This window comes from Numida meleagris, chromosome 3, assembly GCF_002078875.1.
Source record: "Numida meleagris isolate 19003 breed g44 Domestic line chromosome 3, NumMel1.0, whole genome shotgun sequence".
Taxonomy (NCBI): domain Eukaryota; kingdom Metazoa; phylum Chordata; class Aves; order Galliformes; family Numididae; genus Numida; species Numida meleagris.
In genome coordinates, this window is record NC_034411.1 from 54,086,575 (window position 1) to 54,103,032 (window position 16,458).

The 16,458-nt window shown below is 41.9% G+C and overlaps 1 protein-coding gene across 1 annotated transcript in view; it reads left to right on the forward strand.

Moving 5' to 3' along the window:
• PERP (PERP, TP53 apoptosis effector) overlaps nt 1-9,385 on the forward strand; it is a 10,282-nt gene extending 897 nt beyond the window's left edge. Inside the window, exons 2-3 of the mRNA XM_021391147.1 lie at nt 6,240-6,383; nt 6,991-9,385. Coding sequence (XP_021246822.1) covers nt 6,240-6,383; nt 6,991-7,226 — 380 coding nt within the window. The 3' untranslated portion in view covers nt 7,227-9,385. The remainder of the gene's footprint in view (nt 1-6,239; nt 6,384-6,990) is intronic.

Below are 16,458 nucleotides of genomic sequence, written 5' to 3' on the forward strand. Positions count from 1 at the left end.
GGGGAGTTAATCCTGCCTGGCTAGGGAATGCCTCCCGACCTGCAGCTTGGGTTTGCAAATGGAAAAAATGGAAAAAATGCAGCTTCCTGTATATACTTCTCTATTGCACTAAGTCATATATCAGGGAGTAACTGTGCCTTGGCTTTATCTTACTTAACTTCTTTATATCTGGCATTGCCAATGTAATCTTACCATGCAGTCTGTTTGTCATTCTCGGAGACTTTCTGTTTTTATTTTTTTTTCTAGCTGTGGTCTGTTTTGCATCTGCTTTTCTCACAGACAGAATGCTTTGGGACAAACAAACAGACCCGCCCTACGGTCCTGGATGAGGGTACTTTGGGGAACACATCTGGAAGCTGGAAGGGAGTGTTCCACCCTGCACAAGGGTGGCAGGGAGGCTTCCCTCCAGCACCGTGCTTGCCATTGCGACTCAGTGAAATCTGGAATGTTTTGCAAAAGCACTGCCATCATTTACCAGTCAGGTGATTGCAGTGGGCTTTACTGTAGGTGGCAGACATCTGGTTGTCCCACTACCCAGAGCCAAAAAGCTAGTGCGGGAGAGTGGCTGAAATCTGCACTGGATGAGGAAGTGCCTGTGCAGTAGAGCTGCTGAGGTTTGCTTTCTCCTGTAGTGTCCCTGCCTCTCATCCATGAGTGACGATGGGTGTGTGCTCTCTTTCAGCCTTGAGTCTTCTGGGGCAAGAGTGACATTATGAAGTTTTCAGCTGCTCTATCAAAGGAGACTGGTACCCCTGACTTTGCTTATTTAACCTTAAACCAAGGCTCTTTTAAATCCTCGGCTTAGTTGGACTAACTTGGCTTTGCCTCTTCTGTAGCTTTGAGGAAATCAGCGCCACTGTCTGCTTAATGACTATTTGCATCTAGAGACAGGATGTAAAATATGAGTTTGGGTTTGATTTGTTTCCTTTTTTCTATGCTAATGCAATTAGGCTCCAAATAGGCGAGGGCATTTGCAAAGGAAGAAATGCCTAGCAGGCCTTCACAGCACTGCCGCGGGAAAATAGAAGTAAATTAATTGAGATGCACAACTTGTGTTTTGCATATGATAACTACTCTAGACTAACCATCTTGCTCCTCCTTATGAAAACAAAATTTCAGAGTCGTCCCCATTAGTAGAAAGCCACATTAGACATTTTCTTAATTGAGCTGTGGCATGTATGCTGAGAGAGAGAGCGCAAAAAGCAGTTTGGTCACTTATTTTAAATGGGAAAGAGGGGCAGGAATAGACGAACAAAGTTTTGCATGTAAGAATGTCTCTTACACTGAACTGCTTCTTAGTGCACACTTTACAGCCCACATAAGATAGAAGAAGGGAAAAAGAAGAGTAGAATACCCTTTAGTAGAGAGGTGGGGAATGGATTTTGATTTGATATCTCTACTGGTTTGCATCTGGCAAGTATCTGCCTGGCAGTATCTGTGTATTTATTATCATGTTGCAATACAGAGCTGCCATACTACATAATGTATGACTCAAGATGACTTCGTTTGGCCCAGTGCAGGATAAAACTGTTGACTGCGTTTGAAACATATCAGCAAGCCATCAGATACAAGGAAGACTGTTTGCGGTGTGGTTGCCTGGAGAGGGTGGTTGCCTTTGTCTTTATAGTGATGACCCTATATGTTTAGGGACAATGTCTGTGGGTGACAGCGTCTTCCAAGACCTCAACACCTGCTCCCAGTGACTTTGGTTTGAGTTGTCACAGTGAGAGATGGGTGTGTACATGTGCAGTAAAAGTGGTTAACTCCTTCTTATGTTCCTAACAGCTGGCTGGTATTCATTAAATACACAATAGCTGACTTAGAAAAACAGAGGCATTCATCTGGATCTTCAGTAAGTGCCGAAAGCAAAAAAAAAAAAAAAAAAAGGTGGGACTTAGGAGTAGGAGCCTGCCTCTGTGAATCATGTTTCCTTGTCACTGTGCCACTGTGCCCACGGCTCAAAGAAATGGACTTTGATACTATAGGTCATTAGTGGAACTGCGTGCATGTGCCGCCTTCACCAAGGGGCCAGGTAAAGGAGGAACTTTACAGGTACATTCACCATACCCTCGCCTCTGCTCAGCCCTAGTTTAGTCTGATTTATGGTGGCAGGATGTGTCCTAGCAAACAAATGTGCAGGGTGAAGGCACTCAGAGGACACTAACAGAGAGAAGCAGCAGTCGCATGCCTGGCTACACCCAGCAGACGTGTCTTGAAACTCCCCAGCACAAGAGCCCAGCCAGCAGGACAGGCTTGTCTCCTGCCAGCGAGCAGGCACACCTTTACTGCAAGCAGTAGGGTGGCAATAAAGGCTGGAAAGAAACAGGATTTTGCTGCGAAGTATAGCGATTGGAATTTCCAGACTGCTAGAACCAAGGGAGAGCTGGAATGCCTAGTGTTAATTCCTAGCAAGCTCTTCAGGCAGTCCCTCTGTTCTGGGCTGCCCTGTGCTCATGATGGGTGTGCACATACTTTTCCCTCACTGCTTATGTCGTCATGGAAATCTGCACATTATGAGAGAAAGAAAATATTGCTGGTAGTGCTGTCTTGCTGGCAGTCCGCTACTCTTTTGTTTTCTCAACAAAGGCATATTTTCTGGGCTTTCCATGCTATGAACTCTCAACACCAAAGAAAAATTGCCATTGTAATTTATACACAGAAAAGTATTATAACTACAGTGTAAAACTCTGTCTCAGCTAAGCATGTCATAGTGAAAACTTCTGCCTGAAGATTCCAGTTATCCACAAGCTGATAAACCAGCTTCTAACTTGGTAAATAAATGAACCAAGATGAGAAGGGTTTGTTACTTCAGATCCTGTAGTGCTTTATCTTCCTGCTAGACGATTTTCTCAGTCCTTTTATTCATTTCTGCAGGGAAATCTCAATGTAAATGTCCTGTAGAACTCCTGTCTCTTTCCAGCTGAGGCTGAGGCACAGCCAAATAAAATCAGGAAGTACAGCTAAAACTGAGACTTTTGTGGTTGTTATGCTTTTTTTTTTAATTTCATCCTATTAGTGATGCTCACCATTAACTTCACATAATCCTGAGCCCTCCTACTTATTTGCACGCTAACATTTGCAGCTTAGTTCTTTTGCATAGTTGTTATTAATTAAACTGTATAATAAAACTTTAAATCCTTTCCATCAACTATAGCTCTCGTATAGGCTTTTTTTTTTCCCCAAATGTTCTTTAAGTACTTCGCTGCTGCTTGATTGCAAAGAACTCAGCTCTTCTTTGAGTAAAGCTGACCTGAGTAACAGAAATACCTCAAACTGTTCGGCTCTACTGTTCTCCTACTCTTCTGACTTCCTATTTATTCAGCCCCAAATTACTTTGGTATTGTTTGATTTCATAGACAGGTGTCACATTATTCTTGTTTTGAGTTAGAAGTTGTGTTAAATAAAGGGAGATTTTTCCATTTCTATGGCAAATATAAATTCCAGCTAAATCTCTCATGGTTACAAGGTTCTCTGAGCACAAGCCATCTGGAATTTGTTGCTGATCTGTCCTTCTCAGACAGTTCTCTCCCACAGTTAAGGCAGAGACACAACACCTACCTCTGTGCCTAGCAGTCGGGTGCCACAGGTGAAGAACTGGGGCAGTGGCAGGTGCCTGCAGAGGCTCAGCAGCTCTTGGGAGTACACAGAGCCAGAAAGCCTTTCTTAGCAGGCATGGGGATGATGAGGATAATTTTGAGATTTCCCTTCCATTGTATAAAGCCACACATTTCTGCTCTTCCTGGAATTCCCTAAAGTGCTAATGTGGTGGGCAGGCTGTTCTATATCTGTTATCTCGTCATGTCCTGAGCAGATCCATCTGTCACAGGGGCCAGCGCCAAGCGCTCATCTTATCAGGCCTTATCAGTATTATGCGCTGATAAGTGCTGCTGAAGCAGATAACCCAGTGGGAGGAGGAAAGGTATGTGCTCACCAGCACTGAATTTTGTTGCATGTGAGCACAAAAACCACTGCAAATTTCCCAACAATGGTTCCTGCTGTTGCCCTGTTTCTGAAGATCTGAAAAAACCTGGGTTTGAGAATAATGTTCCTGACCAGATATCTCCTGTAGCCATGTGTGCTATCACTTTCATACTGCTGGAGACAAGCGAATAAGTCACTGTGAGTGGGGCCAGGGCTGACATATCCCAAAGCTTGTTATACTTGTAAACAAAGCACACAGAGCCTGGAAATAGCAGAGATAGCACTGAGGGCTTTGCAGCCTGTATCTCTTGCAGTCCTGTTTGTGCTGCAGCAAATGTCAAGGCATCCAGCATGCTGGCAGTTTTAGGTTTGCAATCTAACTTACATAAGACAGATGCCAAGCCTGACTCTGCACTGTCCCAGTGTACGTAATGCATCTGTAGGGGAAAGCACTTTGATAACTAAGAGTTCCTGGTTGCCCTTGTTACTGTTTTTCTCCCAATAAAGGAGCTATCAATAAATAGCAATTCTAGTTTGTTTAGACTGAATCACTTTTCCTGGGCTGCCTGCATGTAGTGGTTAAATATTCCTTTACATTCTTTATCCCTAAATAAATCCTGCTGTGGAGATGATGCCCAGTACCTGCATTAGGCATGTCAAATAACATTTTGAAGGAAAAGCTGTTACGGGACCACTGACACCACTGTAATCTTCAAAGGCCAGTGGGGTGTCCTCCCTCCCTCCTGCCCCTGCAGCACTTCCTGGGGAAGGGAGACAAAACATGCAAGACTGGATGCAGGAGGCTGACAAGAACTGGTTTGAAAAGATTTTACTGTCTTAAGTAGCTCCAAGAAAAACCTTTTGTTTACCCTTTCCATTCCAGCTTGACTTCATTCAGTAGGAAGTAGCAGCTGAGGGCTTGGGGCTGAGAACTCTCTGGTAGGGAGCTGCTGTGTTTCACCTCTGATTTTTGAATAGGGGTGAGAGAAACAAGATCAGAGTGGTCTAGTGAAAACAGCTGAAAAGTAATACTTTGCTTTCAAATAGTAAATTGCTGTATGGAGTAGAGGTGTCTCAGATAGTTTTACTGTATTCTCTGCCTCAAATTACTGTTTTTCCATTTTATGTAACAGCAGAGCACATGAGCTAAGACGGAGGGCTTTAACTCTTCAGGAAAAAGTACGTGAAAAACAAGGTTTCTCCAGAACCATTTCAGCCTTGCTGGAACAGACAGCTCTGATGAAAGGGAGATTTTTTTGAAAATACTCTGGCCTAGATTTCACTGCTTCCTTTATTCCTATGTTAGAGGGAGCTCAAGAGCTGGCCCTACCTATGTCTATGTGAAAGTCAGAACCCGTGTTATGCAGACATGGAAAGGGAGCTGTGGTGACAGCTCACTGGAACCCAAGGATTGGTGTGGATATGGTTACCCCTGTGGGTAGGTGTCCTGCCTCTAGGGCAGGAAACACCTGTGTATGTTGGTATTCACACTCAAAACTCCTGGCTCGTTTTTAAAGAGAGAGAGGTCTGCCACAGTGGGAACCTTTCACAAGACTGCATCACCATGAAATGGGAATTTCTGGCTGTTTCCCAAAGACTCTGTGCAGCACTCAGCTCCACCAAACCTCAAAGTAATGATTCAGAGGACTCTTCCACTTTACCTCTGACTCCACTACTTCTCCACCCATGATATTTTACCTATTACTAAATCTTTTTGGCTGTGAATAGATACTTATCTTCAAGAGTGTTCTTATTCTCTTTCTCATGTCTCAGCTTGATTACTCCATGTGTGTTTTTGGTCACGCGAATGTTACTTCACATACAGTATTCTTGTCATAAGCAAGCAGACAGAAAGCTGTACGTGACAACATTATTATTTCCCAGCAGTTCTCTCTATGGCTGTACCCTCTTGTCTGTTCTCATACTTTCCTACGTGTGGAAGTGGTTTTGTAGATTTGCATGTCAGAATGGAGTGATAATGATAAAGCACATTCTCAGAGGTTGTGTGTACTATCTGCTCAGAGGTCTGTTGGTCTCTTACAGATACTGAGTTTGGAGGTGTTATTGCCATTACCATGCTATGCTAGTCTCTGTTTTCACCAGGACAAATTAGCACACAGAGTTCAGTGCTGCTTCTCTGATGATCATGTCTCTCTGCAGCTGTGCACTTTGGAGACATTTGGTGTTGCTTTGACATAGCGTGAGATCTTTACACTAAAGCATTGCAACAAAGAATGAATAAAGAAAACAGAAGACCTGCAGTGACACACAGCTCAGTGCACTGCTGCCTGTGACAACTTTCCTCTTTTCTTTTCAAGGATGGGGGAGAGCAGCAGCTGCCACATACCTCGTTGGCTTTGTGATCCTGGTCATCTGTTTCGCCCTTGCAGTCATCGCATTCTCAATTGAAATACTGCGCTTCAACTTTGTGCGAGGAATTGGAGGCTTGCTTTTTGTTGTTGGTAAGGCTGGGTGCAAAGATAGGGTTGTATTAGATGTAAAACAGGCATGAGCAGAAAAACATGCTAGATGGAGCCTTCCTTGTGAAATAATCTGTCTTTGGTTTATGGCTGATTTTCACGGAAAACAAGAGAAATTTGACATATGCTCTGAGAGGATGATGGTTAGGGAAGCTCCAGCAGTCTTCATCAGCGAGTTCCAAAAAGCAGTGCATGGGGGCAACCAACAACTTGGACTCTGCAAAACACATACTCAGGCTTTGAAGCTGGGAGCCCCAGGCCTCCCACTTTCCCAAGGGAGGGAGGAGCTGTGGCTACGGTAGAAGCAGGAGGTGACTGCCCCACGAGGACAGGCACCTGGCTGAGGGATAGGGCTGTTCTGGGGGCAGGTGAATACCTCAGCAAGGCAGCAATGCCATCTGTAGCTGCCACCAGGCAGTTGGGGACCTGCCCAGACCAGGAATCACACACTGCTGCAAGAATGGGACTGGAGCTAATCCTTATGTGTGTGAAGGGGGCAACGCAGTTATCTCAAGATGCCTTTTTTAGTGGGGAATGTAACAACATTCATTGTCATTTACTTTTGGTTTTCTTTGCTTTCTTTCTTTAGCTGCATTCCAGATCATAGGGTTGGTCATCTATCCAGTGAAATTCACGGAAGAAATTCCTCTCATGGGAGCTAATATGTTCAGCTGGGCCTATGGTTTCGGTTGGGCCAGCACTGTTGTTGTGATAGGTTGTGCTTTCTTCTTCTGCTGCCTCCCCAATTGGGAAGATGAAGTCCTGGGAAACATCAAGCCAACATATTACTACTCCTCGCCAGATAGAGCACCATATTTAAATTGAAAGGTTAAATCCAACTGCAATCAACTGTCAAAGCAATAGAAAAGCACCTCTGCTGCAAATGTCGGTGCGATTATGGAGACTGAAAAAAACTACCTTATTTCTTCAGTGTATTTCTTATAAGCACTGGTTTTAAAAAAAATAAATTAAAAAACATTGGCATCTGTAAGCAAATAACTTTTACCTAAAGTATTATTTACATATTCTCATGTCAGTTCTGTTTTGGTGGTTTACTTGCTCCTTTCCCTACCAACTAATTGAGTCATCCTTATTTTATTCAAACACATCCTTACAAATAAAGACATAGCTTTTCAAATATGGAAAGGAGGAAAGATTTTAAACAACCCACCAGGGGGACCTCCAAGTTATTTTATTTTTTCACCTGTGACAAAATGGCCTTATGTAGAATTAGGAAAAAATAAAACCCTTCCAAAGAAAGCTTTTTCTTCTGCCAAAAATCAGTCCAAAGGAAGGAACTTTACTGAGTCTTTTACAGTCGTATGCTGCCTAAGAATCACTTCTTGTTCCTGTTAGTGGACCATTGTTGACTATTAAATGTATGAACTAAGGGGAAAATAAAATTTATTTTTTCCACCATCTGTTGCAGTTAAATGGAGCCAATGTGTATAATGGTGGCTAATGTAACTTTTACAGGCATTTTTGTGACCACTACAGGACGTGCTACAAAGACATACATAATTAAATATACATCGTCACAGAGAGAACAAATAAATTTTCAGATGTTAAACTGTGTGCATTATTATATGGTATTTGGGAGATGCTTGTTTAAAAAATACTTTTCAGTGGAAACATACACTGCTCTTTATGTCTGCCATTTTAAAACTGCAGAGTTTTAATTATCAGACATGGCTTGGAAGGAAATCTTAGCATGAGCTGTTGAAAACATCCAGAAGTTTCTAAAATTCACTGTGGGGTGCAGGGACTAGTAAACCTGGGAATGCTTTGTGAGTCACTAGGGATAACGGGTATAAACAGAAAAGCAGCCTGTGAGCAATATCTGTATGCAAACTTCATACAGACACGTCTTTGGGAGCAACCTGCTGAGCTCCCAGCTTGTCTTTTTGGAGCCAGTGACTCCAAGCAAATTTTCCAGTGAGGTAGAGCCACGTCTGCATCTGTCATGGACTGGCAGCAGCTTATGACATATTTAATTGAGATCTGTCATCTCTGTCAGGGCTTTCCTAGGCTGGGGAAGAAGGCGGCAGCTCCTCTGCCAGCTGTGAGGGCAGAGACATGTTTCTGAGAGGGCTGTAGGTGTGGTGGAATGCAAATGCGGTGTTACAGGGCTGCTTTCCCCTTATTGTGACCCCAGTACCTCAGAGAGAATGTGTGGGTATATGTATTCATACACATGTACAAAACAGAACTTAAAAAGTGCTAATCGGCACCCTGTAAGACTAAGGCATTTAGAACTAAGATTTTTTTAATGCTCCATGTGTCTTGGTAATATATGTTGTTTAGCATTCCACTTTATAACACTTTCCTAACTTCATAATTCTGCATTTTGTACGTGTGTATGTTTTAAGGTCCCTTGCAGGCCTGTATTTTATAGTTTTACAGAGCATAAATATCTCCAGGCTTCAAAACTGTGTTAAATGCTCAGTCATGCATGGCACGTGGAATCAACTGTGTTAGCAATTCCTGATGAACAACACAACCTGTAAGAAATGTGTCCTTTTTTCTCTCCCTCCCCCCACCAACTCTTTATGTACAATACTGGAGGGCTTATACTGGATAGATGTCTGTGTTACAAATAACCATAGTACCTTTCCCGGGAACCCGAAACACTGTAGAGAATCTCAGGTCTGGAAAATCCTTGCACAGCTGAAGCTGGGAAGGAGAAAAAACATAAGGAAATGGACACCCTAATGAGAAAGACAATGATATGGAAATAGGACTAAGCATAACTTAAGCCTTCTGTATGTTTTTTTTTTTTTTTTTAATAAGCATTGTCATACCTTGTCAAAAAAGAAAAAAAAGCACAAGTGTAAAATAAACTTGGTTCTGAATGTAGTGGGTGAATGCATAAGCAGCATGTTACGCAATTTAGATGTATCTAAAGTGATACTAATGTATGTATCGTTCTTTTCAACTGTGGTGGCTTAATTAAAACTGTTTTAATTAATAGGTGTAAAAACTTAGTGATGTTTCTGTTTCATAGATTCATGAACTCAAGAAAATAGCCATTCTTTTCTTCTCTCCATGTGAGCTCCAAAACCTATGAACTGTTGGGTTAATAAAATCGAATGAAAGACCGTGTCTATCCAGAAGGCAACAACAGCATTTTCCAGTCAAATAAGCTTGAGTATGCACTGCAAAACACATCTGCATGCTTTCATCAGACACACTAGGCATAGAGAACTTTTGTTTAAATCCAAAGCTCTTAAAAGCTCCAGGAGGAACCCCAAACACTTTAAGCAAATTATGGTGAAAAAGGGGAGAAATCATATGCTGTCAGTTTGTTCCTTGTAACCCAAACTGACAAGTAACTGATCAAGCACTATCAGTAAGGAGACAAAGATGAACCTAGCATTTTCAGTGGAAGGCTGTGTTTCTCTAGCAACTAGAAACCTTCCCATTTCTAACCTCACGTTATGTACGGCCCAGAAGTAGCCCTGTACTACTGGTACTGGTCACAGAGAACTCTCCCTCTGGCTTTATACAGGTCGCAAACCCAGTACTGGCCACCACTGCATCAAACTAACCTGAGGCTTCTCATCTCTGGAAAGATGAGTTCACCATCCTTCCAGTATTTTTAGCTGCCCTTTTCCTTGTACGTCTTAATTCTAAAACACATCTACCCACCCTGGATTCTAGCTACTTCCCTTCTCATCACTCCCCATCTACAATGCCTCCTAGTTTTACAGACCCAGTTAGGGAAAATATTTGTTTTCTTCAGATTTCAATACTTCAGATTTCCCCAAATACCCTAAAAATAACTAGTTTATACAATAACCATTTTTTAACACAAAGAACACTTGTACTCCTATTTACTCAGCAGGCTACAGTCTATAAAAGCAGAGAGAAAGGAAAAAGAAAAAAAAAAAAAACCCCAACACTAAATCCCAGGCTACAGTCTGAGTCCTTCCAGCCCAGCACACATGACTCTCTGCTCAGAGGAGTAAAGAACACTCAACAGTTTGTGTGATTGCCTGCAAGAGAAGGCTAACTCACCTGAGTGGGGTGAGGGGAATGATTAAACCTCATGGACACAGGAAACACCTGCCAAACTTCACTGAGATTTTGTATTTTCAGTTGATGTAACAGGTGGGTTACTTTTTAGGCAATTACTTGATGAGATAGAATTCTCAAGAAATATTCACGTGGCATTTACTTCTTGCCAAAAAGAAAGAAAAAAAAAGAATTAAAAATAGTTGCTGAGATAATGGTGTGTGTATAAATTAATGATGAACCAAGCATGGACATATATCAGTGAAAACCAGCATGCTTTAGAATGTTCACATCAGGCAGAAGAGCTGAGTATTAGTGCTACAACACAGCAGTGGAGGTTGCTAGCAATAGAGAACAGCAATCTGAAAAAATGGGATTTTCAGTGCTAGTAGGTGAATTGGCATAGATTTTGAAATGAAACTGTAAGCTGATACTCACAACTAGAATGAAGCATAATCAAATGTGTTTCCTAAAGGCAGGAGTTTCTGGCTGAGATTCCTGTAACAAGTATGTGTGCAGACGTAATGAAATCTGGGTCTAGGGCACCTGGGATGTACCAGTGTCATGACACAGGTGCAGCTGTCATCTGTGTAGATTTGATGGACCAAGGATACATTGACTTTGCTATGCATGTGCAGCAATGCACCCCCTGTGTAGGTCTGTAGCAGTGTAGTAAGCAGCATTTGTGTGGAATTTGCTGTGTCCAAAGTTGAGGGTCTGACTGCTTCCAGCTATGGAGCTCCACATCCAGAAATTTCAGGCAAAAAGCCAATGCCTTCAAATTTTTCCGGTATACAATTATATTTAAATGAGGTGGGAATTGACAAAATAATCCAAAGATTCTTTTTTTACTATGATTTTTGAGTAGCTTAATTTCATAAGGCTGAATTTGTAATAACCATTGTAGTGGAAAACATGCAGGAGTGTCTAGAGCTCCATAATATAAATAATATAAATGCAAATAATGTAAATAAATGATAATGTATGATAAGAAATATGCATTATCTGACATAAATAATGAATGTTAACTTCACCATGAACAGTATTTCTCATGGGTATGTCTTTGCCGGATTGGATAATATTTACCAGAAGGATTGATATGACTGTTGCCTTTTATTTATTTATGGCAATGAGGCTAACACATGCTGTTTTCCATAACACTCTTTGTGAATATGGAAATGTCTTATAAGTACTGAAAATTGCAGAGCATTGGGTGTGTACATTGGAAATCAGAGTTCCCTGAGACACAGACAGCCAAGAGAGCGCAGACAGGTTTGAGATGAGATCTCACATGGGAAACTCTGAGCCCAAGAGCTTGAGTCTCTTCATGCCTGGAGCAGCTGAACATATGGATCACAACTATATCAGGCATTTTGTTTGAAGACAGTGTGCAAATATTAAAATGTTGGTAGGAGGACAGTGTTTTCTTCTCAGCCTGCTTCCCAAGGACATTCCATATAAAGTACTTGATGCTGAAATAGTAATTTCCATGTAGCGGGTTTTTTTTTTTTCCAGTAAAACCCTACTTTCAACTAAAAATTTCAAAGTGGAATTCATGGCTGAAACTCTTAAAAGTATGTTTGGTATGCGTGTCTTATCTGTAGGGCTCAGAGTACTTACAGAAATAGCTGGTGCTGTTCCCCACTGACCCATTAGGCACAGTAAATGAAGCCATTTCTTTGTCAGAGAAATGTAAGTAGTAAGGGAGTGGCACCTTGGAATTACCTATGTGAGGCTGGTTTTACTTCTGTCCTAAGGCAGCTGACCTGTATGATCTGCAAGGAGTTACAATTATGATCTACTATGTTGGAACAGCTATTTAGTTTGTCTTGGTATGCCACAGGGAAGCTGTGGTCCCCAAAGCTTAAGTAAATCACTTAAGTAAAGTTATTAATGTAACAGAGCTGACTCCTGACAGCCACACTAAGAATCTGCAGATCCCCCACATGGTTACAAATCCTTAGGACCTGACTGTAGTTGTGTGGTTGTTTTACATGACACCATTGATTACAACTGCTAGTGTGGGAGGAAAGCTGTACTCATCAAACATCTGCAGGGCAATGGTAGGAAGTAACTGTGGATGAAGCCTTAGAATCACAGAACCACAATTTATCCCATGCTGGAAGGGACCTCTGAGGATCATGGATTCCAACCCCTGGCTCCACACAGCACCAAACCCTATTTAAACCCTATGTCTGAGAGAGCTGTCCAAACGCTCCTTGAACTCTGGCAGCTTGGGGCCATGACCACTGTCCTGGGCAGCCTGTTCCATGCCCACCACCTTCTGCTGAAGATCATTTTTCTAACCCCCAGCTGCCCCTCCCCTGACGCAGCTCCGTGCCGTTCCCTTGGGCCCTGTGGCTCTCACAGAGAGCAAAGCTCAGCGCTGCCCCTCCGCTCCCTGTGAGGAGCTGCAGCCGCCATGAGGCCTCCCCTCAGCTCCTCTGCTCTGGGCTGAGATGATTTGTTCAAGCACGGAGCTTGCCCTAAAGAAAGCAAGTCCTTTAATAAAAACGGAGAACAAAATGCATGCTCAGACATACAGAGATTTTGTGTTTTTGTAATGCATCCTTGAACTACCAACAAAAATAACAAACATGGGTTTGTTGTTTGTGAACATGCCTCATGTTCACAAATCTGCTGTTAAAAACTGCTATTACCATAGTGTTTTTGCATATATAACCTTGCTCAGAGAAAGAAGAATCCTTTAATTCTATGCATTTGTCTTGTTGAGAGGCATGTTTTACTGACGTGTCAGCAAGCATCGTGTGTGGGGCAGGCTTGGGAGGTCAGACAGCATGTCAGTCCTAAATGGCTCTTGCTAAAAGTCTTCAGAAAATCCATGCAGATTTTCCTCCAAGCTCAGCAGCCAGCAAGCAGAGGAGGTCTCAAGCAGAGCTTTCCTGTGCTGCTGCAGGAGTGAGAGGCGGCTTTCCTCACTGTGTGGCAGCAAGATCCAGCATTGGCCATTGCAGGGCCACCCCACATGTCACCTCAGAGCCCCTGTGTCCAGGTACTGCACGAGAGTCCTTTGAAACGTCCAACATGTGGGAAAAGCCCAAAATCAGGAGCTTGGCTCAGTGAGATGAAGACCTGGGAGCATGTGAGAGGAGCAATCTGCAGCTTTTCCCCCAAGAAGGGTAGTCAAGTGTAGATCTGAACCTCTCTTTGCTAGAGGTTCAGTCATTTCCCCAGTCCTCTTCTTGTTTCTGAGTCCTGTGTACTTAAACAAAAAATGCTAGCCTTTAGGCAGCACCTTCAAAATGACAAGATTTCAGCTGGCTTCAACTTTTCATGTGAGTGTTCTTATTTTACAATTAAGTAAAGTTTAGTCCTGTACATTTTTGGTATTCTTCTAACTAATGAAAAGGAAAATTTGCCTTGGATTACCCTGTGAACACTTTCAAGTCTAAAGATATTTTTCTGCATGTGTTTATCATGGATGAAGTATTAGCCATATTGAGAACAGAGCCCATGTCTATTGCCTTGGTGTAGAGGAGATGCAGAAAGAGGACAACAAGGTATGTTGTCCTAAGTATAATTTTGCCAAGTTTCAACACTCTATGGGTTGATTTTATAAATAAAACTGCTTGCAAGGCAAGATGCTCTTGCCTCTGAAGGATAACAGCAGATTGGCATTATCAGAAAAAAAGGACCCAGGGTTGTGAATGGATCAATAACAATAACAACAATTGCCATATGATTTATAATCATGCAGAAAATGTTTCTCAGTTGCTCAGGGTAACTTGTCAGATTTAAGACAGCATACGAGAGAATGCATCATAAAATAATTTCATCAAGCTTTTAAAGGAAACAGGCCTGGAGACCTGTTCATAGGAAGTGTGAATACCACGGAATGAAAATGCTCTTGCTGCAAAAGTCATGAACATGCCCCACAGTTGGTGAGTCCATGTCAATCCACAGTTGTACATATAGCTCACTTTATATGAAACACGGATGGAAATGTTCTATCAGTCGTTTGTTAGCTTCTCCTTTAACTGAGAAAATTGTGTCATAGTAGAAAGGGATGTATTGTTATTTTTAGCGCTAATGTCTTTACATTGTTTGTTTCTGCTTACTTGATTACTTCAATAAATAGCAGTGAAAATTTGTTAAGAATATTTTGAGGTGCAGAAAGTGTGCTAAATTCTAACAACATAATCATTGCTAGTATATCTTTGTTTTCAATAGATGAGGCCGGTGTTTTCTCTGAGGGACTATCTATAGGCAATCGAAATACAGAAGAACCATGTGGTTTCACACAGCTCATACACTGCAAAATACAAAGCTTGTTATGGGTAAATCATCACTTCAAATCACAGACTCTGCAACAGAAGTTTTCAATCATTTTTCCCTGTTTGCCACCGGAGTACCAGAATTGCATGCGATATGTCGTTTTGTCAGCTTTGCCATCTTAATCTCTTTCGTCCCAGATGTCACAAATTACCCTTGTACTGAACGTGAGCATTGCTTGTCATTTTAAAATACTTAAGGATGACAAAGCTGGGCAAGACACAGGAACACCCTCAGTGACTGAACGCTACTCATCTTTCTTTCAGTGTGATAAATGCGTTCCGTGGTATCATCCTGCAAATGCTAACATTTGTGACAATATGCATTCATACAAAGGTGTGTTATGTCAAAAGTGATGACAAATCCTTCAGTCATAAATGGCTACCTATAAGATGGCTGAGCACTCAACAAAAAAAGGAAAATTGTTTTATTCTTCAATGTTGCTTTCTCTGAGAAAAAAAAAGGCCGAGTTTTTAGAAAACTGTCACTGTTCTTGAAAGATTGAGGCTTGACAAGAGACAAGGTATAGACAGCTGAGCGGTCTACTGCCACACGCATGAGTGCTTTTGAAGTCATCATTTAGAAACCATCTAGCATCCAAATCCAAATCTTTGTTGTCTCAATCTTTTGGAGATTTTGCGACCATCTTAACCTCAGCTGTGGCAACAGAAAGAATGTATAAACAGATGTGGACAGGTTGCAGGTACCAGCATGTTCCACTATGGCTGAGCTTCAAACAGTAGATGTTTTAATGTACATATAAAAAATCTGTGCACAGAAACAGATGTATTGCAGTGTGTTAGAACTGATAATTAACCTTTTTAGCATTATGTTTAGATTAAAGATAACTGAATTTCTGGCTTGTAAAAACATGGCCCACAAGGGCTTCCTAAAGTGCCCTTTATAAAAAAGTTTCATTTTTCTTGAGATTGTCCTTTATTTCTTTCCCAGAACAGCAGCTGAGATGTCATGATAGCTGGCTTTTGCTTTAAGTGATGCTCAAATTCAAATGTCAAGTCTGTAAAGACATCTTCTGCTCTAACAGAGACCTGTCAAACACCATTTATGAACCTCTCACAACAGCTAGCCAGAACTGCACCAGCTGGAGAAAAAGGAGCAAAGCAGCCACACCACTGCTGATCTACCACCACCAGGCTCATCAACTGTCTCCACTTGGAGATAAGACCTGGTGTCACACTGACGCATTCAAATTGCTTTCATGATGGAGCTAATGACTCTTCACTGTGCTGCAGCTCGCTGGTCTGTAGGTGTTCCAGTTTGGGTCTATGCAAGCTCAAGACCTATTTGTGCATGCTCCTGTACGGTGTATTAATTTGGTGTAAGTTATGAATTTACTTTATATTATTTCATTACTAATTTATTAATATCAATTCAGAAAAATGCTGTGAAATTTGTAATTTAGTATAGATGTCACATTTCACCAAGAAAACTGCAGTATAATTGCAACCTCCATGAGTACATCAGGTCTGGGCTTGGATGCAGACCTGGCTGACAAAATTCACAAGGGAAAGAAGGACACTTTACATCCTCGGTGCTTCACCATATTTCTCAGAAACCAGCTTCAATCTGCAAGTGGTGCAGCTGCTTTCAGATGTACAGGCCACCAAAATACTGGACTGAGGCATGTATTAGTTCAAAGGGAGAGCTCTATGGGCTGTGTTGTTTGTGAGCTGCTTGACAGATGAACCTGCAGCAGGTCACGGGGGGGCTGTGGTTCATCTCTGTGTTG